We start from the raw sequence: 23,255 nt of genomic DNA, 5'->3' as shown, positions 1-23,255 counted from the left end.
GACAAATCAGAGCGATTAGTCGTTTCTTTTGACCGAGATTGTTTGTTGCTGACCCATTTTTGCGTAATAAAGTTGTTCGGCCTTAAGTATTCTTTTCACATTTTTTTTCTCTTTTTCTCCTTTTTTGTCTTTTTTTCTTGCCATGCACGATCGGTTGCTCGCCAGTCCATCTTTTCTAACCACAATCAGTTGCCCGCCTTGGAGTGTTTGTCCGCCATGTGCACTGAACTACTTGGCTAGATCATTGCCCACCACAAGGGTGGCAAGGAGCAGTGGGTGTGGGAAGTGAACAGCTTGCACACTGTTTCTCATCTTTGTGGAAGCCCATTGGCGGCAGGAACTACATACTGCAATCTCTATCTCTGATTCGATGGCTGGGCGAGCTTCAAAGCTAGAGGGGACTTGCAGCGGCGGAGGGGTGTTGTTGGAGGTAGTGGAGGTGGTGAGGAGCTCTATGGTGGTTGAGTGTCGATGTGCGGGTGACAGAAACTACAGTGGGGTGTTGCCTGCTATATGTGCAGCGGTGGGGATGTCGTTGACTGCAAAGGGCGATATTCCCTTAGGTGAGGCCGTTGCTCACCACGAGGGTGGCAAGGACAGTAACATGCCCTACCTTTTGGTGATGTTCCTCGCCTCTATGGAAGCCTGCCAATAGCAAGAATGATTGACGTTGGTCTTTTCGGCTTCTCATGGCATGCCCGTGGGTGACTGCGCTGCCGTGTAGTCACCTACGAGAATACCGCTGACAGGTGGTTTACCTACCAGCTTCCAGCTCCTGTAGTGTGCCTACCATGGGGCATAGACACAATACACGTTCGCTAGTGCTTTTTGCAGAAGGTGTGCCGAATTCCTCATCAGTGGCAGAACACGACGGCTGCTCAGGTGGCAACTGTTGGTGGTCTGCCAGCTCATGGATGTCTTGACATGGCTCTTCCATTTACTATTGGGATGTCTGGCGGCTAGGATTCCAGCACAAGAACTTTCGTGATCGAGGACCACCTTCACTGGCGTCAGGTGGTGGCTACTGGTCACTTCAACAGTTCATGGTCATCCCAAGAGGTGCATTTCCAAGCTCAATGATTAAGGGCTAGAAAAGGGTAGACGGCGGGGTCCGCTTCCTTGGCCAGGGACCATCTTGACAAAGATAGAAAGCACTAGTCATTCATCTGGCGACTAAAAGTGGCTCTATTAGCTCAAGGTTGGTCAGCATGTCTGTCCAACTCGTTTCCAGGCTTTAGGCGACGAGGAACCGACAGGAGGAGCCTCTATTGACTAAGACAGGCCGTCCAGTGGAGTGGTTGGATGGGGACCCAACCGCCTAAGATGAACGACAGGAAACCATCCTGCCTCTGCCAGTTTCATGGATGTACGGTGCGGTGCACCCATCACACCCACCGTGCAAATCATGCAAGGTGGGTGTTTCACATATGCGGTGCATGTGCCAAGCGCGTAGTGCATGCACATAGTGCCCTTTTTATTTTTTTATTTTATTTTTGGGTGATATCATGCGCGGCCTGCAAGCACAGTGGACATCTTATCTTGCACACTCTCCTGTTCTTTTCTTTCTTTTTGCAACAAAAGTATTAATGAAATAAAAAAAAAAAATGAGCGGTGCTACTCTGCCGTCCAGAATCCACCTCTCATTTAGATCGCATGGTCTTTTTCTTTTTTTTTTTATCTTTTTAGATTTTTTTAATATATTTAAATATTTTTAAAAAATATAAAAAAAATATCAATACACTTAAAATTACTTTCTTAATCATTAAATAAAAAAAATTTTATGACCAACTGTCACTTTGAAGGGACACGAGAGAGGACATCACAGCATTTTCCATAAAAATTACAAGCAAAGTTGCAAAACGTTAATTATGAGAGGAATTTTATCTGGCTCGCTGGAGACAATCCTGTGAGTCGAGAAATCATCCTACTTTCATTTTCAATGCAAAAAATAAGAAATTGATCTCAGTGTTAACTGTTAATACTTTAATTTTGCATGATAATTCGAGCGTTGATACGGTATTCTTTATATTCATTTATGAAATAAATAATAAATAAAAAAATACAAATAAAAAAAAATATAAAAATTTATGTGGTTCAATATAATATATATGTTCATAGATTGTTTAGGGGTAAAATATACTATAATAAGTGATTTTATAATTTCTCATAATCTTATATATTTCATAATATAATAAAGAAATTTAACCAAAATGAGATTATTTGACTTACAAAGAATTAGTCAAATAAACTGTTTTCTCGTAGCCCAAGAATTATTTCACATATCTCACAGTATAAAGAATTATCTCACGTACAATGTATTTCGTTTGACTAAGCTATTGTCATCAAATTTGCACGGGAGTTTCCGGTGCGTGCCATTGACTTCCGAGCAAAGCCTTCAAAAGCGACCAAACATTGTGTAAATCTGGTCCACAAAATGATCACTCGTGAATTCGGTCTGAGACAAAAGTTAATCCCGTGAGCATTAATTAACTCGCAATAAATAGTCTTTCTCATCCTAATAACAGAATAGATTAAACATTTTTCATTTAGTGATCTTTTATGCATAATCTTTATTCGAGATTATGGCCCTATAAATGTCCAGTTTACAATAGTAATTTTCTTCGTTATTCTTCTTGGAGTCATTCTTGCTATATCTACATTTTACACATTTAGAACTCGTTTAGATTCAAAAAGTATTTTATCTCATCTCATCTTATTATTATAATTTTTTAAAATTTTTACATATAATATAATAAGCAACTTAATAAATTTCAAAATAATAATAATATTAAAAAATAATATTCTAATAATATTTTATTAAATTTTTAACTTTCATTTAAAACCATCTCATCTCATCACTCATCAGACGTAGCGCGCATCCTTATTAAGATTTGACTATCAAAATTATTTTTCATTAATTTTAATAATCAGAATTTGGCACAGATATTTGTTTATCAAATTTATTGATAGTTTCCAAGATGGCACCATTAATGAGAGACCGCATTACCACATTAAAAGCTCATAAGTTCACTTGCCCAATGTGGCGAGAATGTAAAAGAACACAATAATGTCAACAGCCATTTTCGAAAGAAAGAAGTACATAATAAAGAAGAAGAAGGTGGTTGATTAAAAATTTAAAAGATAGGAATCAAAGCAGATGAAGGGTAGACAAGAGTCACGAGGAAACAGCAACATTATTAATGTAAGGAAAGAGTACGATTTCCATTAACTCTTTTATTATTATTATTATTATTATTGTAATAATAGAAGCATTAAAATAAAATTAAGGATGCAAGAGGAGAGCATGCGGAACACACCGAACAAAAAGCCACTGTATATATAGACAACACAATGTGTATAGAAAGAATTAATAATGTGTATACAAAAAGCCACTGCAAAAGCTTTGAACCCCATGTTCCTTAAACACAGTCGAGGAGTCGACATTTGGAGTCGTCCGTTGGATAGATTGAGGAGCTGTGGTTGGGAATCCAGAACATCAAAAACTTTCGTCAATCAATGACTTTCTTAGATGCATGGGGATTTTCATGCTTTCAAAGTGAACAAAGGGGTACGTGTTTTCAGGATGTCAATATGTTTGTTGCCTCATTAAAAAATGAGAGACCTAAATTACCATAAGTCAATGATATATAGTTTAGTGCACACGAGAAAACATGTACTATCAAGTTTTTTTTTTTTTTTTTTCTTCTTTTTTGGTTTTGTATTTTTCTTTCTTCAACTTGCACTCTAAAATAAATCACCTGTCCGTGATTGATGAATTGTTGACTTACAATCAAAAGGTTGGATTCTATATATATTTGCAGGGTTGATTACTTAATTGGTATTAAAAAATTATTATCTATTTATAATGAAAGAATGAGTTTAGACCCTACCCCGTAGGACATCAAGACATTGTTACATTTTGATCCAACTGAAATGTCCCTCTACGGATCACTTGGGTCAAAATGACCCTCTAAAGATCCCATGTTGGACTAAAAGAAACTTGCTACAGATAATGATCCAACCAATGTGCCCCTACAAGCGACCCGAGTTAGGCTCAAATGCCCATGCCACATCCAAATTTACTAAAGTTCCCCTATAACAAATCAAATTAGATAGAAAAAGCCTAGATCCATATCACAGACAAAAGATTGAAGAGTTTGGGACATACATAGATCCTTAAGCAGAGGGATTTCTTCGCCTTAGATTGTAATGGGTGATTCTAATGAAATTTTAATTTTTTTTGAGAAAAAAGCTAATACTAACGTATCAGTCTGACAAATGAAGGGTTTCAAGGATATAGAGTATTTTAATATAGTTATGTTGGCAAAACAACTATGGAGAATGTTACAATAACCTTCATCTATGTCTACTGGGATTCTTAAAGCTATGTATTTTCCTAATTCTTTACTATTTGAGGCAATGTTGCCTAAACATGCTTCTTATGCAAAGAAAAGCATTTTTCTAGCCAGACATTTATTGCTTGAAGGTCTGTGCTGGAGAGTAGGGAATGTTAAAAGTATTATAGTATATGGAAAAATAAATGGATCCCAAGACCTATCAATTACATAATTCAATCCCCAATCTCAATACTTGATGAGAATGATTTGGTTGCACAACTTAGTCTTCCAAGCACAACTGAATCGGATAAGTCTTTGTTGCCCCCTTCGAAGACCCATCACTCTATAGCAACATAGTTGGAGCCCTTCAGTTTCTTTCTTTAACACGTCCAGACATTTCTTTTTCTGTCAATAAGGTTTGCCAGTTCATGCACAAACCCACTGATGAACACTGGTTTGCTGTCAAACGGATCCTCATGTACCTCAAGTTCTCCATTGATTCTGGACTTCTCATTCGACCCAACACCTCCACTCAACTCTCCATCTACTCCGACGCCGAATGGGCAAGGTGTCCCAATAACAAGAAATCCACCTCTGGATATTATATTTATTTTGGTCTGAATCTCATTTCATGGAGCCCCAACAAGCAACCTACGATTGCTCGCTCTAGCACCAAGGCCAAGTATCGCACAGTGGCCCATGCAACTGCAAAGTCTCTGTGGCTTCAATCTTTGCTTCGTGAACTTGGTTATTTTCTCTCCACATGACCAATCATTTGGTGTGACAACATTGGAGCTACCTACCTCACAGCCAACCCAGTCTTTCATGCTCGGATTAAATATGTTGAAATTGACTACCACTTTGTCGAGGAAAAAGTTCATCAAAAATCTCTGGAGGTCCAATTCATATCCAGCAAAGATCAAATTGCCGATGGTCTTACCAAACCTCTAGTTGCCACTCAGTTTTCCTTTCTGCGTAGCAAACTCAACGTCCTTCCATCCACATTAAGTTTGAAGGGGAATATTAAGGATTCTTTGATAAAAGACAATCAATCCTCACAAGACTAGATTATGTCCAACAGATAACTTGTCTATGTATGGAAGCTTAACTCGTGATTTGTGCAGCATGTCATGCAATGATCCTTGTTTGTATTTTTGTATAACTTTGATTCTGTCCATTTATACTCTCTATAATATATGTTGTACACTTGGTCTATATAAATGAAAGGAGACTGCAAGGCTACAGCATGCAGAGCATTTCCCAAGTCCAAGCAAGATTAGACGGTAGCTACATCCTCTTATCTGCATTAAATTAATAGCTTTTCTACGGATTTCTACGGAAAAGCGTCGGATGCAGTTGTTGTGCAATCTAGAGTGGCCCTGGGTCACATCATCTTTAATTTTTAAAAAAATAATTGAAAGAATGATCACCTTTAACTAAGAAAATTGAAAAAAATAAAAAAGTTCCCATCTCCCAACTTTCCTCCATTCTCTCTCGCTCTGTCTCTCCTCTGCCTTACTTGGTGAATTCAACATTATCTCAGCTGGTTGCTTTGTATTATTTTGTGAATCCAGCTTCAACTCAGTCTGCAGCTCCCCACTCCCCACACCTAAATTCCCCAGACGTTATAGTACTCTTTCTTTTTTCGGATCTTCAACCATTTATGAGTTGTATATGTTTTATTTCATCTGTACATTTGTACGCACGGTCATACATGGATTATATTTGCCTATTTTGCTAGTCCTACATGTTGGCAAGTTTACAATAAGACTATGGTTGTGAGAAAAGATTGACAATGTTGCATTTTGGATCTTAACTCTGTTTGGTCATTGAGAAAAGAAAAGAAGAGAATTTTGTTTCATTTGTTTGCATTTGGTTTCATTTTAAGGAATTAGTGAAACCCTCCGCTCAAGTGTAGTAAAATTTCAAGCTCAATTTATTAGAGGTTTTATTTGCTATCTTGGGTCTTTAAGATTTTCCTACTAAAGGGAGGGTTTTCCTATTTGGGACTTAGGATTTTCTACTTGACGGGAGAAGGGAAGGAGAGTGGGAGGTTGGAGGGAGAAAAACAGGGGAAGGGAGACACAAAAGAAAAAATTAGCTCGTAAAATGAAGAATAAAATGCTTGTACGTAAAAGAATTTATTTACAAAAATGATTATATGCTCGTCGTTTTATTAATACTACGTGTTAGGCCACGTCCCACAATTTGCATGAAGACTGCAAAAGCCGATTGCATTTAGCATTTTACTTAAATTAATAAGAAATATATATGATATTTGTAATCGTAGTTATGTAAGCACAATGTAATTTTTTTAAAAAAAGTGAATTAATATGAGACTCATGTAATTACTACAAGAAATTAGACCTTTTGCAGCGCTTAAAATCGTTGCAAATACATTCAAAAAACGCTGCAATTAATCAATTGCAGCGTTATTACCCTCCTTGCATGTTCGACAGTATAAAAGTGATATTTTTGATCAATAGCAACGTTATTAAAAAAACGCCGCAAAAGATCTCAGTTGCAGCGTTTTTTAACCGCTGCAAAGTCACTCATTTCACGCTGCAAAAGGCCACCCCATGTGATTGCCATGGCGCTGCATTTGATCAGTTTCAGTAATTTTTTTCACTTGTATTAGAAGCAAAGTTCGTAGATCAGCTAGGATTTAATTCCCTTTACTTAATAATACAAAGGGTACATAGAAAATGTTCTACAAAGTACATTCAGTATACAACAAGTAGAAATATGTTCAGTACATAATTGATATACAACAAGTAGAAATATGTTCAGTACATAGGCAAGCAGAAACTTCAAGTCGATCCTAAGTGCACTTCATCACTTTCAACTAAAAGTAATTGCTCCCATATTCAAGAAAAGATGGTAGGCAGTAATAGCTATGCTCTTGGCATTGGTGAGTGGAATATAGCTTCAAGGTCACTGCAGCCAGTTGCAATATCAACAACTGTCTAAATATATTTCAACGTGTAAGCAATAAACATCAAATATTTGGAAAGCTTGTATTCAACCACATTCAAAAGGTATGAATCTGTGCCCAAAGACACAAATTACCCCCACAGAAACCACTATAATGATGCATTTTAAGCTTTTATGAATCCTGAAATAGAAATATAATATGAAGAAATTGAAATACCTCGTCAGCCTCCAAGGGGACCCCAATTGCACCAGTAATATAAGATAGAGGAACTTCCATATTGTAGAAAGATAAATCAGGATAAACAACCGACTTCCCATCAGAATATATCACCTCAACTGGCTCAATTTCAAACTTTCTTTCACAATATTCTGAGAAGGTCGTCACCTAAGAGAACAGATAAAAACCTTTCAATCATCAGCTATAAATCAGAATTACAATCTGAAACAACTGGGAACTTCTTGATTACCACTGTGTTTAAAACTATCTTTGCTTTTGTCAAATCAGTAGCAGTGCATTCAATGAACACATTCTTCGTCTTAAGAGTGATTGCTGAATGTGCACCATTGATAATTGGGGGTAAAGACAAAACAATTCTGCATCAAGAATAAAATTTTGCATTAAGAATAGAATTTTCAGGGGAAGAAAAAAGAAAGAAATGAAACACTAAACAGCAAGCAGAAATCAAATATATTTGGAAATAGAGAGTTTTGAAAATTCTCTGAGACTTTTTTCCCTCAATCCAAACTTCTTGACACCAAAATACAATCCCAAAAATAAATTTCATAAGAAAAACGTCTTACTTCCATGGCAAAAAAAAATCAAAACTCAAAAAAACAAAAAAAAAAGTCACAAAAATTATCTTCCCAAACATATTTTAAATGGACCCCACCACTTAAAAAAAAAAATCTCAAAAACTTTCTCAATCAAAACATGTTTTTCATGGGTCTCACCACTTTCATAAAATCCTCCAAAAACCTAGAAGATTTTTCAGAAATTTTATAAAAATCATGCATTCAAACATTCCTATAAGTTGGATATATATCATTGGCAAGGAAAGACTGGTTGGCAGACAATGGTAAGAGCATTAACAGAGGCTGCGTGATTTTCTTGTTCTATGAGCATTCAATAAAAACAATTGCATAATACTTGCCAGTACTCTCAGTAAAAGGAACAATATGAACTCAACATCTTCCAAGCAAATAAAGCTCCAATAACTTGACACAAAATAGAGTAAATTGATAGAAGGGTAAATAAATAACAATAACTAAATGATTAGCAGGTAAAAGAGACAAGAATATTTATAATTTCATAAACATTAAAGATTCATACCTTTTGTAGTCATATATCACAGGGAACACTGGTGAGTTCTAATATTGCATCCTCCCTGTTCTTCTCAAGGCCAGAAAAAAAGATTGCATCCTGATCAGTAAAACTATTAATATAACCAATAAAAGATTGCATCTTGATCAGTTAAATGCATGCCATAAGATCAAAGAATAGGAAAAAAAAAGTCAGGACATACTCTCTACTTCACTATCCACTATTTCTGCATCCTTAGGATACATCTAGAGCAGGACAATCATCAAAACCAATCAACCAAGATTACAGCAGTCACTGGTATCAAATGCCCAATACATTCAGCAATAGATGTGATCATATTCAACAGCTGAGATCCAAAAAAAACTCTGCATTACAACTTCCAAACATCTCCAAATCATTACATTTAATTAGAATATGGACATAGCTCAGTGCAGAACTTCTACACTGTATCAATAGCTATTGTCATAGGGATAAAACATGATAGAATGATCTTACTCCAATCATCCCACATGTTGAGGGTGATTGGAGTAAGATCATATGAGTGATTCAATGGATCTTTTGTTCTAATAAAAAAAGGAGTTCAGAAAAACACTCTTTGAACAAGAAACATACAGAAAAATGAACATAAATTGGAAGAAGTTTTGATACTATATATGATAAATATATATATATATATATATATATATTTGGGTATATATATATATATATATTTGGGTATGATTACTATGAATGGAAAACAGTGGCCTTTTGAAACAACATCCTGATTATTAGAAAGTGATGAAAAAGAATTGAATTCTCAAGAATATAATTATGAAACCTGAAAAAAGCTTTCTTAACAGAAGTTCCTATGTCTCCATTGGAAAGCATATAAAACAATGTTGATCACCTGTTGGTGAAGATACTTGGCACAGAACTTTGCAACCACCTTGCCTGAAAAGCAATTGGATTTACATGAGTACAATTTTGGAAGTTACCACACCAAGATGAGATATAGATTGGATAAAAACGTTAGAAGGGGTTCAGACTTTGAATCAGATAGTTTCCCAACAAGGAATACAATTAGAAATAGAACTGAATTCTTGCCAAACATCTAAGTACATAAGAGTCTTATGGGGTCTTGTTCAATAAATAAATTGAAAGACAATGTTGAGTTAACAAATATCAATAAAGCTGCATTATTGACTTCATCAGTGATGAGGAGTTTTGTAGTCCCAAAAGTTAAAAAGATTATCAATTAGGAAAAGAAGGTTTCACATGCTTCATTAATGGATGACACAGAGAATGACATATTGGAACCAGCAAGAATTAAGGTCAAGCTGAAGAAAGACAATGTTGATATTTGTTACCCTCCAATGTTGATGCTAAAACAATAAAAAGGGTAGAAGCTAATAATAATATACTCATAGTATCAATTTTTGCCTTGATATTTCGAACATGTGCAGAATAATATAAAATGGCCAAGAAAAGTATGGTTCTTAATTAACTTTACACATGTAAGCAGGCATGCATCATAGTACAAATCCCCACACATTTCAATGTATTGAAGGAACTTAGTGATTGATCATCAACAAGGCAGATACACACAATTGATACTCAGATTATCTAATACACACAATTGATTGAGCAATCCAAACACAAGGCAGATACACAAAAGTTTAACTCAAACAAACGTATGGCACATCAGTTTCACATCAACCAAAAGACCCACAAGTGTACATCAAAAAACAACAACTTTTGTAATGCAACCTACTCGTAAAGGGGTATTGAAAAAATCAGTGGCAATAGGAGATATACCTGGAGCCTCGTATGATCATTCTTGAAAACAGAGGACTGATAACTTCGGACTAGAAATGGAGGCAAGGAATCGTCTATTCCAGCGAAGGTGGAAACGTAGTCCTTCAGCTTCCCAAACGGAGACAATGCTTAAGAATCAAGTGGAAGGCCGTTTGCACATTAGGGTTTACGATTGGGAGCTCGGCATAAGTTTGATTTTGGTGAACCAAAAACGCGAATGGGAGAGAACCCGAATGGGAGAAACGCTCGAGTGGCTAGAGGTGGAGGAGATCAAGCCACTCGAGAACGCGATAAGGTCTATTTTCGTTGGGGTGGATTGAGCTGCGAGATTGTTGGTGGGAAATTATCGAACTGCAAAAGGTTGTGCAGATGAGAATCGGAGTGAGCAAACATTGGGGGAAAAAAAGTTGGGGGGAGGGGGGGAAATTAAAAGTTCAACTGTGTTGGGCGCGGCAATATCTGTAGTAGCGAAGAATACAGCGCTGCTAAAACCTAAATTTAAACTCCGACGGCGAAAATCGCTGTAATAGCACAAACAGGCGCTGCAATTTTCATAAGTGCACAGTAATTATCTTTTGCAGCATTACGTTTCGTTGTAATAAGTAAACAATCGCTGCAAATAAATAAAAATTAAAATTACTGTTTTAAAGGCTTGCAGCGTACTGAAATCGCTGCTTTTAATATGTTATTGCAGCGATTATATTTTCAACAAAAAAAAATTGCTGCAAAACCCCTGATTTCTTGTAGTATAAAAGAAAAAACTAACTTTTTAATCGTGAACTTCATTCTTTTTCAAAACGATTATGTAATATTTATACACTTCACAATTATTTATAGTATTACTAAATAAGAAAACGGAAAAAAAATTTAATAAAAATTACATTCTAATAACTGGACACCGACACCGACCACTCTCTCTCCAATATTATTTATTTAAAGCACCCTCTCTCGCCCCCATGCATGCACTCAGTCTCACTCGCAAGACTCCCTCCCTCCTCTTCGCCTGTATCTTCAAAATGGAACCCATCCCAAAGACAAATACTTTCCTTCTTACCCTCACCATTCTCTTCTTCTTTCTCTCAACCTCTTCCTCGGCCCCACTTCAGTTCCAAAACCTTGTCCTCAACCCACTTTCTTCCAACGCACACACCCTCTCATTGCCTGAATCAGATTCCCTGCTTCCCGACTCCTCCGTGCACGACCCAGATGCCGCCTCCACCACCACCCTCCAATTACGCCATTTAGACTCCTTGTCCCTCGACAAAACTCCTGAGCAACTCTTCCACCTCAGGCTCCAACGCGACGCTCTCAGAGTCAAGGCCCTAACCTCACTCGTAGCTGTTGGAAACGGGAGTCGTGCTGGCGGCACTGTCGGCGGGTTCAGCAGCTCCATCATATCCGGCCTCGCCCACGGCAGCGGGGAGTACTTCACGCGCATCGGTGTGGGCACTCCTCCAAAGTACGTGTACATGGTGCTGGACACCGGGAGCGATGTAGTCTGGATCCAGTGCGCTCCGTGTAGGAAATGCTACTCCCAGGTCGACCCTGTCTTCGACCCCACCAAGTCCAGATCCTTTGTCGGCATATCCTGTGGCTCCCCCTTGTGCCGGAAGCTCGACTCTCAGGGCTGCAACTCACGCAACAGGTGTCTCTATCAAGTTTCCTACGGCGATGGATCCTTCACACTGGGCGAGTTCTCCACAGAAACGCTGACGTTCCGTGGCAAAAAAGTAGAACGCGTGGCGCTCGGCTGTGGCCACGATAACGAGGGCCTGTTCGTCGGTGCTGCTGGATTGTTGGGCCTCGGTCGGGGGAAGTTATCGTTTCCCTTGCAGACCGGTCGACAGTTTAATCGGAAGTTCTCGTACTGTTTGGTGGACCGCTCCGCCTCGTCCAGACCGTCCTCGATCGTGTTTGGCGACGCAGCGGTTTCTCGGACCGCCCAGTTCACTCCTTTGCTAGTGAACCCCAATCTCGACACTTTCTACTACGTCGAACTCCTCGGGATCAGCGTGGGGGGAGTGCACGTCGCCGGCATCACAGCTTCGTTGTCCAAACTGGACCCGATTGGGAACGGCGGTGTCATCATTGACTCGGGCACGTCCGTAACCCGATTAACCAGACCTGCATACATAGCCTTGAGAAACGCGTTCCGGGCCGGAACATCCAAACTGAAGCGGGCACCGGAATTCTCGTTGTTCGACACTTGTTATGACTTGTCCGGGAAGGCAGAGGTGAAGGTACCAACGGTAGTGTTGCATTTTCGAGGCGCTGACATGTCGTTGCCGGCGACTAATTATCTGATTCCGGTGGATACCGATGGGAGATTTTGCTTCGCGTTTGCAGGTACCACGAGCGGTTTGTCGATCGTAGGAAATATCCAGCAGCAAGGATTCCGCGTCGTCTATGATTTGGCAGGTTCACGGGTCGGATTTGCTCCGCGTGGGTGCGAATGATTGGAAGAGCCTTGTAATTTCAGGAAAAAATAAATTATTTAAATAAGTCAAATTATAAAATTAAAATTTAATCTATCACATTAAATTACGTTAATTTATTAAAAAAATTAATAAAACTATCTACAATTTATATTTGGGATAATGTTAATTTATTAAAAAAATTAATAAAACTATCTACTTTCGCAATTTATATTTGGTATGCCGAAAAGAAGTTATGTTGTGTAGTTATTTCTCTCCCCATGTTTTCTACTTCGGTGAGAGCGGTTTCGTGTCACAATACAAGACTTTCTGCATGCTTATATGGATTACATCGATTCCTGTGATCATCTCTACAGATTTGTTCCTTCATGTTCTCTTTCATTCTCAATCAAAACTTTACAAATTTGTCAAGTCTAATGTGAAGGGGACAATGAAAATGGTTAAGAGTTTTGATATATGGCAACTTGTAAACCACGATATTATGGGTAACTGGAAGTAGAAAATGTACGTGGAAGCTCTGGCAATTCGAAAGGCTTCAGCTTACTTTTCACAGGAGCATTCTAATTTATGAGTATCATCGAAAGTGATTCGCAAACGATTCATGTCAACAATCAGAAATATCCAAAATCGAATATGTTTTCCCAAGAACCTCTCTCCGGGCGGTACCGCTCAAGTGTACCACTAAGGAAAAAAATAATTTTTTTTTTATTCAGTGATTAAGAAATGAATTTTAAATGTATTGGTGTATTTGTTTTTTTCTTAATAATTAAGAAAGTGATTAAAAAATTATGAAAAAAATTGAAAAAAAAATTTACACTGAGCGATAAGCCCAAGCGGTAAGGGTGGGGCAGCAGAGTAGCCCCAAATCGATAAATGTGGTCACGTGTGGTTTTAAGATATGTAAGTTTTGTGTATATTTTTTTTTAGTACTACTATGTACAAGTAAAATAGCGTATTAATCTACATATTAATACTGATTCATTTATATTTAAAATTTAAATTAGCACTGTTTTTAATAAAATCTACTTTTAAACTAATCACATTAGATTGATGTATATATTAATAGGCAGTTACACTTGTAACTAGATTATACATACATGAAAAAAGTAGATTTTTTTTATACTTTTTTTTACCTACTTGAAAAAATTAATAATCTATTTTTATAATGATAGCCCTATTTTTTTGAAAAGAGAGTGTGAAATATATATATGACTGTATCTAAAAATATTTTTAAGAATTTATGTATTGAATTTACAGAAGTGGAGCTCTCTAATATGGGATGAGATGCAAATGTGGTTGCCCAAAGTTTGGCTAGATCTTGTAAGGATACGAATGATATCAAAGATGGTAGGATTCTTTTCCTAAAGTTGTTTTACTGTAGAGCCATGCTTGTAAATTGAGACTTTTGTATGTTCTTTCAATGTTATAATTAAAGTATATTTTATAAGAATAATGCTACTTTATTCTTTCATTTTTGTCATATATTTAATTTTTTAAATTTATTTTTTATTTATTAATTAAAAAATAACTATTAATATATTGATATTTTTATTATTTTTTAAGTATTTAAACATGATAAAAAAATATAAATTAAAAAATTAAAAAAATAAATTTTGTTTTAAGGGGTATCCCAGTGGTCAGTGCTGGGCTACACCCTAGCAGTATTCTTTTTATAAAGAGAAGATGCATACAGAGAAAAATAAGAATTAATCCGATTCTTTTCCTATTCTTTTTCTTTTTCTTTTTCTTCTTATTATTAAATTTAAGAAATGAAAAATTAATTGAATTACTTTTAATAAAGGATATGCACATATAATCTCTAAGTGGAGACTATAAATAGAATTTTTTATATAATAATTTAGAGCCTGTGTGTATATTAAATATCTCAGAATATCTATTAATAGTAGTAAAATAGTTTAACTTAAAATATTTTATTAAGTTTTAAGAAATAAAAGAAAAAAATTGAATAAAAATATTATAAAATTAAAAATTATTAAAAATTATTTTTATTTTAAATGTTGAAAAACGATGTATTATTATTATTTTTTATTTAAAAGTTTAAAAAATTATAATGATTAGGTAATTATTAGATAAAAAATTAAAAATTAAATTAAATTAAAAATATTTTATATTTAAAATATCTTAAAATAGTTGCATTTACAAACATACCTTTAGTCAAAATAATCTTACCAACCGACCGAGTCCCGATCTCCTCACAAGAACCAACATCATTCTTCTGACCTTTTGGGTGCGTCTAGATTTTCTAAACCATGATAAATTATAAATTCTCTTCGAAGTTCGCACTTTAAAAGTTAAAATATCGTTGAAAACAATCCAAATGCTTTTTCTTTTTTCTTGTTTCTGTTTTAGAAAAATAAAATTATATATTAATATAATGTGATTGGTCGAAAAATAAATTTTATTAAAAATAATATTAATTTAAATTTTAAATATGAATGAATTAGTATTAATACACAGATTAATATGCGACTGTACTTGTATATAACAAAACTCTTTTTTTTTAGACTTAGGTCATTGAAAACAAACTCGTCTATCTTTTATTTTCTAAGATTGAACCTTTTAAAAATTTTGTTTAAGTTTTAGATTGTGGGAGACAGTAAAAATTCTATATATATTTACTTTTACGTATTTTTTATACATTTTAACTATTTATATGATTGGTTAGATCATATTTTTTAATATAATATAAATATTTTGAACAATCAAATCAAAAATCGAAAGATAAATATATAAAATAAGTCTGAAGATATTTGCAAACATATGCGTCTATCTCTCTCATTCTAGACTAGAATTTTAATAGGAATTTTAAGAGAACCAAATTCATTTTTATTATTTACAATTTTGAGATAAAAGTATATAAAGATTTCTATTTCAAATATTTTTTACAATTTGAAAGCAGATAGGAAAGATACGTAGAATTTACACTACTAATTGTTAATGCATGGACGCGAAACTCAATATGATTAAATAGTGTGGAGTTTATTTGTTTTATTTATTTTTTACAAGTGTAGTAAAATATTTTATATAAAAATATAGAAAATCCCATAAAAATACAAACAGGAAGCAAGTCAGTCAAGCAAAGCGGGCACCGACGACATTTAACAATGCCCAATGCAGCAGTACTACTGGTTCCATGCACATGAAATACTGTCTTCTACAACTCAAGTACTCAGTGGCCTTTAGCCTGTAGAAAGGGTAGACATTTTCTTGATTTACAATTTTTTTATTTAATAATTAAAAAATATTTTTAAAATATTATGAACCTTTTTTTTAAAAAAAATATTTAAATATATAAAAATAAAATACCAAATAACCTTCTCGAAAGAATTATTCGAACTGCAGTACCCTCAATGAATGTAGCACGATCAAACTGCACCCTCTTGGTATATGTTCATTCCCACCGAATTGAAACTTATTATATGGTCCACATGATGCGAAGAGCACCATAATCTATTCCATAGATTCTATGTACATTGGAGAAAAATCCAACACACTGATGCATCGGATTCACAAGAAATTTAAAAAGAAAACAATCCTTTTGTGATAAAATTTTAATCTTTTATATGACCATGATCATCAATCTCATCCGGCATGCAGCCAGCAAAATGTATGGTTGTTACTATTTTATGTACGCCTTTATAACGATTGAAATATTCTAAAGTTTTCAAATTTATACAGTGTCTATAATTCAGAGAGAGATAAATGTGAGTCTCATTGTATTAAATTCTATTTACTACGTTTACGAAATCATGTTTTATATGTTAAAAGAGATATAGACATCTTTTTATTTATCAATACATGAACTTTCTAGTATTTGCCATTTAAGAAACAAAACTTTTATGTACAGTTACTTTTATATATTTTTTTACACACTTCACTTATGTGATTGGTTATTTATGTAATTGGTTATGTATTAAAAAATAAATTTCATCCAATTACATCAATAGAGTGCTCAGAGAGTACACAAAAGTGATGATATGTAATACTAGATACAGTTATTGATTATGTAAGCTTGGAATCCACCATTAAAAAATTCATTTTTTTCATGTAAGTCACACATTGACTCACTTTTTCAAAATAAATGGATGGCACTGGCACATTTAATTACTGCAGATATCATTTTTCATACATAAATCTATCTTATCGAATTGATTCCATTATAATAAATAAATAAATAAATAAATAGATAAATAAAGTAATATATATATATTAGTTGGAAACTACTTTTTTGCAAAAAACAAAAAAATTGCTTAAAATTTATACACTGTTAATACCAAAAATCGCATAACAGTGTAGAATGAGAGAAAGAGTCATTCCCAATCCTGGCAACCCACTATGACGATCTGAGTCTCGATCGGTATAGTCTGGAGCCCCCGGCATGGTCCAGTGCGGCTGTGTGTACGTCTATGGCAGTGAATGAAAAATAAATACTGAGAATGTAAAAAAGATTGACACATAGATTTACGTAATTCGACATATTGTTTACATCCACGAGGGATTTTAGGGAGAGAGAATCCACTATAATATACTTATTTACAATCTCTCATAGCCTCTCTTTTCTTAATGTACAGTGGAGATCTCGAATATATTTACTGGAGAATTTCTTATCGTTGGAGCTCTTGTCAAAAGGTTGAGGAAGTTGAAAAAGTGGTCGAACTATCCCTGAAATCGTCTGTTTGCTTCCTTTTATATGCCTCCTCTTTTTGCGTTCCCCTAATATTGAGAATTTGCCGCTTTCCCTTGCATGTCTGACATCTTCTTTTCCTTTCTATTTTCTTCTTTTCCTTTCCATATCCACCTTCCCTTCCCTTGTCCCCTTCTTGTTTCCCCTTCCATTTCTCTTCTTTTGTCTTTTAGTGATGTGACCTCTTCCATTGGGTTAGACTTAGCAGACAGACTTTAGGCCGTGTATATTTAATCTCTTCCAGTTGCCCTCGATTCTTAAGGCCATCTGTTCCAAAGAGGACCTTGAGAATGTTTAAATATAAAATATGCAATCAAAATTATCCTTTAAATTCCGTAGATAAGCAAACTCTAGGAGCGGATTCATGGTTATCCATTTGACTTACGTTAAGCGACAAATATTTTTGGGCATGTAGTTAGGCGGAAGGTGTACTCGACCTCGTAAGATGCTAGCGCAGAGCTCAGACGTAGTGGGAGATGAACTTGATCGGGTATGTGGCAAGAGCGGAGCTCTGTGTGGTAAGAGGTATACTTGACCGAGTAAAATGCACAAGAGGGTTGTCGGGCAATCAAGTGACTTGCCCTCCTACTCGAGCACCTGGAAGGTTGGGCAGTCTCTAACTTTTTCCGTCTGTTAACTTGTTATGAAAAATGGTAGCCAGCAAGGCAACCAAAAAACTAGACCAGCCTTTTTGGTCTAATGGAGATCGAGCGATTCGTAAGATTGGATTCGCTTGTCATTGTCGAAAAGTGTATATTCATTCAACGTTTTTGTTTTCGATGGTGTTAGTGAGATTTTTCCCTTCCAATGTGAGTCGTTATTAACGTATAATATTTATTGTCAGTGTTGAAGTTTGTGTGTGGTAACCCACACAAAGTGGTCAAGGAGCCTATCGACCCATTGGATCCACCTTAGAAAGGTTACTGATCAGCTTATAATTTCGTCTTCCAAGTGTAGAAACTGTCAAAGTAATACAAGGATAAATTCCAAGGCAACCAGTGTAACGTATAATATTTATTGTCAGTGTTGAAGTTTATGTGTGGTAACCCACACAAAGTGGTCAGGGAGCCTATCGACCCCTTGGATCCACCTTAGAAAGGTTGCTGATCAGCTTATAATTTCGTCTTCCAAGTGTAGAAACTGTCAAAGTAATACAAAGGTAACTTGTTATGAAAAATGGCAGCCAGCAAGGCAACCAAAAAACTGGACCAACCTTTTTGGTCTAATGGAGATCGAGCGATTCGTAAGATTGGACTCGCTTGTCATTGTCGAAAAGTGTATATTCATTCAACGTTTTTGTTTTCGATGGTGTTAGTGAGATTTTTCCCTTCCAATGTAAGTCGTTATTAACGTATAATATTTATTGTTAGTGTTGAAGTTTGTGTGTGGCAACCCACACAAAGTGGTCAGGGAGCCTAAGCCCAAAACAGTCATAGGTTACTCATTGAATCGTAAGTCCAAAATCTAGCATATCATATCTAAATTAGAAAAACGTTCAAAAATAATGAATCCTAACATTTCAGATTGTTGTATGAAAATAAATGCAAAAAAATAAATAAAACAAGTTGCCCGAAATCAAAAAGAGAAGCAACAATAAAGCCAAAAAGATAAAGTCTGCAAGAACCAGAAAAGAAGAAACAAATCGAGCCAGCGCCTCTTGTTTTCCAACAACTTAGTAAAGTAAGAACAATCAATCAGAAAAAAAAAAACAATAGCCAAATGAAACTAATCTGAAAACACTAAGAAATAAAGCTGGGAAAATGAAAAAGTAAATAAACTAAAAACGAGACAGAGAAAGTTCTGTCTGTCCCTCCTAACCGAAACGTAAAAACAAAAGTAAAGACTTCCGCCCTTCTGTTCTCCAACCAAAACTAAAACTAAAAACTAGAAAGAAAAATCTAAAAAAGAGAGAGCTCCAGAGAGCTTCCGCCGCCTCCACTCCAGCATATAAAATAAGAAAAAAAATGAATAAAATCAAAATCCCCTCTTTTTTGTCCGAGGCCAATGGCATGTGCTTTGTTCTTGCGAGACCAGCTGTTGTGCGTGAGTTGGTGCTATGGTACGAGCTGAGGAACGCTATTGTTGTTGTTTTCATGAGGCCACGTTCGTACTGCCCATTTTTGTTCTTTTCTCCTTATTGGTTCCCATTATAGATTGGTTTCCACCAAACTCATAATCAGTTCTTCTATTTCCTCACAAGTCCCACATGCATATAAACTTGCCGCCCCACTCTTTCTTTCCTTCCATAAATGCCCTACAATATATAAACATGATATTATAGTTTAATTATTTCAAGGGCAAATATGAGACTTTGATGTGCAAAATATTAGCATCAATAAATTTTTCATTGAGTATTAAAATTTGATGCATAATTAAGTGTTCAACCCTTTTTTGATGTAATAAATCACTCACTAAAACAACTTAATTATGCATTTCTAATACTTCATCACACCCCCCAACTAGCTCTTTGCTAGTCTCTAGCAAAAAGAGTGAAAGAAAAATTCCTAGCTTTCATCCAACATAACTGAAGTCTATGCTATAGACTAGAGATTATTGTTGAAATGGGTATTGAAACCAAGACAGATCAGATTAAAGCTTTTGTAAAAACTCATGGCATATTCAACACTCAAGTAGGAAAAATGTGTAGAAAATTGTAGCTCACTAAGTGCAGCAAGTGTGTGGCAAGATTACCAAGGTTGACTAACATTTCGTTATATCTTTACCAATAGTAGCAGCTTATCAAGAAGAATCACAAGTAATCTTACTCTAATTCAAAACCATTGTAATCTCTGCTTCTTTTCGCTTTCCCCTCCTTTTTTTTTTTTTTTTTTTGAGAGAGAGAGAAATGGTTCATTAGAGTTCTTGTTCGTTGCAATATTAAGCTAGACTTATTGAAATAGAAAGGCAACCAAGGTATTCAATTTGTGTACAGTCAAAAATAGCAATCAGCTACTTCATGCATTTCCCTTTCTCAAGTAATTGAATATAAAATATAAACTTCTATGTTGAACTAAAATCCGAACCATTTGGGGTTACCGCAACCCAGAATTCCAACACTCCTTTCCCAAGCATAAAAGTTTGAACATAGTAATTTATAAAATTTAGCCAAGAAGTTTCATAAAAGTGAACATCAAACTCCATCAAACTTGAGGAGGGACACACAACAAAAGACACACCTAGCATGTGAAAGAAAAATAAAATTCTCCACCCCCCCAACTTAAAATGAGCTTTGTCCTCAATGATAAAAACAATTTCAAAAGAATAATAAAGTGATAATGAAGGGAATGAAGGGTTACCTGGTCAGAAAAGAAACATATGACAAGAAGAGAACAATGAAAAATAGAAGAGAGAAAACACACATGCATAAACTAAAAAGTAAAACAGAAAAATTCAAGAAAGAAATGAAATAAAATGACAAACAAGTCAAACATCAAGGCTCGGTTGGAAGGTCAGGGTCCAATAGATGGATTGTGGTATCCTCTGGTGAAAAATGTTCAAGGAAATGTTTGAATCACTGTCCATTAACCTTAAAGATATTACCAATGTGTGGATTGAGGATGTCAACAGCCCCATGAGGAAACACTCTCTATACAATATAAGGATCAATCCATTTGGATCGAAATTTACTGGCAAACACATAGAGTCTACAGTTGTAGAGGAGAACCTTTTGATTGGAGAGAAAACTCTTTCTCAAAATGTGCTTATCATGGAAAGCCTTAGTTCTCTCCTTGTAAAGTTTGGCATTATCATAAGCATCGTGCCTCAACTCTTCTAATTCATTCAGCTCCAATTTTCTTAAAACACCAGAATTGTTAATAAAAAAGTTAAAGTACTTGATAGCCCAATAAGCCTTGTGTTTTAGCTCAATAGGGAGATGACATGCTTTACCGTAAACCAAACGATAGGGAGACATGCTTAGGACAGTTTTAAAAGCTATCCTATAAGCCCATAAAGTGTCCGAAAGCCTCAAAAACCAATCTTTCCTATTTGGGTTGACTATTTTTTCAAGAATGACTTTGATTTCACAATTGGCCAACTCAGCTTGGCCATTGGTTTAAAGATGATAAGGAGTTGAAATTTTGTGATGAATCCCATATTTTTTCATTAATACCGCAAAATGATCTATTGCAAAAGTGGGAACCTCCATCACTAATTAAAATCCTTGGTATCCCAAACCGAGTGAAAATGTTGTCTTTCAAAAATTTTAACACCACTCGATGGTTATTGGTCCTACACGGTATTGCCTCGACCTATTTAGAAATATAGTCCACAGCAACAAGAATGTAAAGATAACCAAAAGAAGATGAAAAATTATCCATAAAATCAACCCCCCAACTATCAAAAATTTATAATGCTAAAATGAGTTGTAAGGGCATCATGTTTCTACGGGTCATTCCTCCTAACTTTTGGCATGGTTCACATGCTTTATAAAAATTGTAAGTATCCTTGAACATGTAGGGCCAATAATAACCACATTGCAAGATTTTAGCCACTATTTTTCTAGCTGAAAAGTGGCCTCCACACACACTAGCATGACAAAAATTTAATATGTGTGGAATGTCACAATTAGGCACACACCTCCTCAAAATTTGATCAAAACAATATTTGAATAAATAGGGGTCATCATAAAAGAAAAATCTGGCCTCCAATTTAAACTTTTTGATGTCTTAAGGGCTCCAATGTGGTGGGGTGTGTCCTGTCACCAAGAAATTCACAATATCAGTAAACCAAAGCAAAGAATCAACAGCTAAAAGTTGTTCATCCGGAAAGGAATCTGAAATGAGAGTGGAAAGTTCAGAATTTTCAACAATGAGTCGAGATAAGTGGTCGGCAACCACATTTTTCACTCCCTTCTTATCCTTGATGATGATATTAAATTCCTGCAACAACAAAATCCATCTAATTAGTCGACGTTTGGCATCTTTCTTTGTGAGCAAATATTTAAGAGCTGCATAGTCAGTGAATATAACAATTGGAGAGCCTAAAACGTAAACTCTACATTTATCCAAAACAAAAACAATTGCTAGTAACTCCTTTTCAGTGGTGGAGTAATTTTTCTGAGCTGCATCATGTGTTTTGCTTGCATAATAAATCACAAATGGAAACTTACCTCTCCGCTGACCAAAGACAGCACCTATGGCAAGGTCACTGGCGTCACACATGATCTCAAATGGCAATGACCAGTCAGGTGGTTGAATTATAGGTGCAGTGACAAGCATAGATTTGAGTTGCTCAAAAGCAACTTGACATGCATCAGTCCAATTAAAAACGCAATCCTTAGCTAACAACTCACACAAAGGTCTCGATATGGAGCTAAAAATTTTTATGAAACGCCTATAAAACTCGGCATGTCCCAAAACTGATTTAATATCTTTGACTGATTTTGGAATGGGTAACATCGATATTAGATCAATTTTAAATTTGTCAACTTCAATGCCTCGGGCTGAAATGATGTGACCAAGAACAATACATTGTCGCACCATAAAATGGCATTTTTTCCAATTTATAAGCAGATTTTTCTCTTCACATTGAGCCAAAACGGCAGTGAGGTTAGTAAGGCATGCATCAAATGAATCACCATAGACTAAAAAATCATCCATAAACACCTCCAAGATATGCTCAACCATGTCACTAAAAATATTTAACATGCATCGCTGAAATGTCGTAGGTGCATTACAAAGTCCAAAGGGCATTTTTCCTAAATGCAAAAGTTCCAAACGGGCAAGTAA

At 35.5% G+C, this 23,255-nt stretch overlaps 1 protein-coding gene across 1 annotated transcript; it reads left to right on the top strand.

Moving 5' to 3' along the window:
- Positions 1-11,336: 11,336 nt before the first annotated feature.
- On the top strand, positions 11,337-12,920 carry LOC122299884 (aspartyl protease family protein 2-like). Its single transcript, XM_043110365.1, has one exon. It carries the CDS (start codon positions 11,343-11,345, stop codon positions 12,840-12,842), a length of 1,500 nt encoding a protein of 499 aa, XP_042966299.1. The 5' UTR covers positions 11,337-11,342; the 3' UTR covers positions 12,843-12,920.
- The last annotated feature ends 10,335 nt before the right edge of the window (positions 12,921-23,255 follow it).

The sequence above is a fragment of the Carya illinoinensis genome, chromosome 2 (genome assembly GCF_018687715.1).
Source record: "Carya illinoinensis cultivar Pawnee chromosome 2, C.illinoinensisPawnee_v1, whole genome shotgun sequence".
NCBI lineage: Eukaryota > Viridiplantae > Streptophyta > Magnoliopsida > Fagales > Juglandaceae > Carya > Carya illinoinensis.
Note: the sequence above shows the minus strand (reverse complement) of the source record. Positions and strands in the feature narration are given on the sequence as shown.

Coding starts and splice junctions, on each gene's coding strand:
- LOC122299884 (XM_043110365.1), top strand. CDS start 11,343: ATGCATGCACTCAGTCTCACTCGCAAGACTCCCTCCCTCCTCTTCGCC.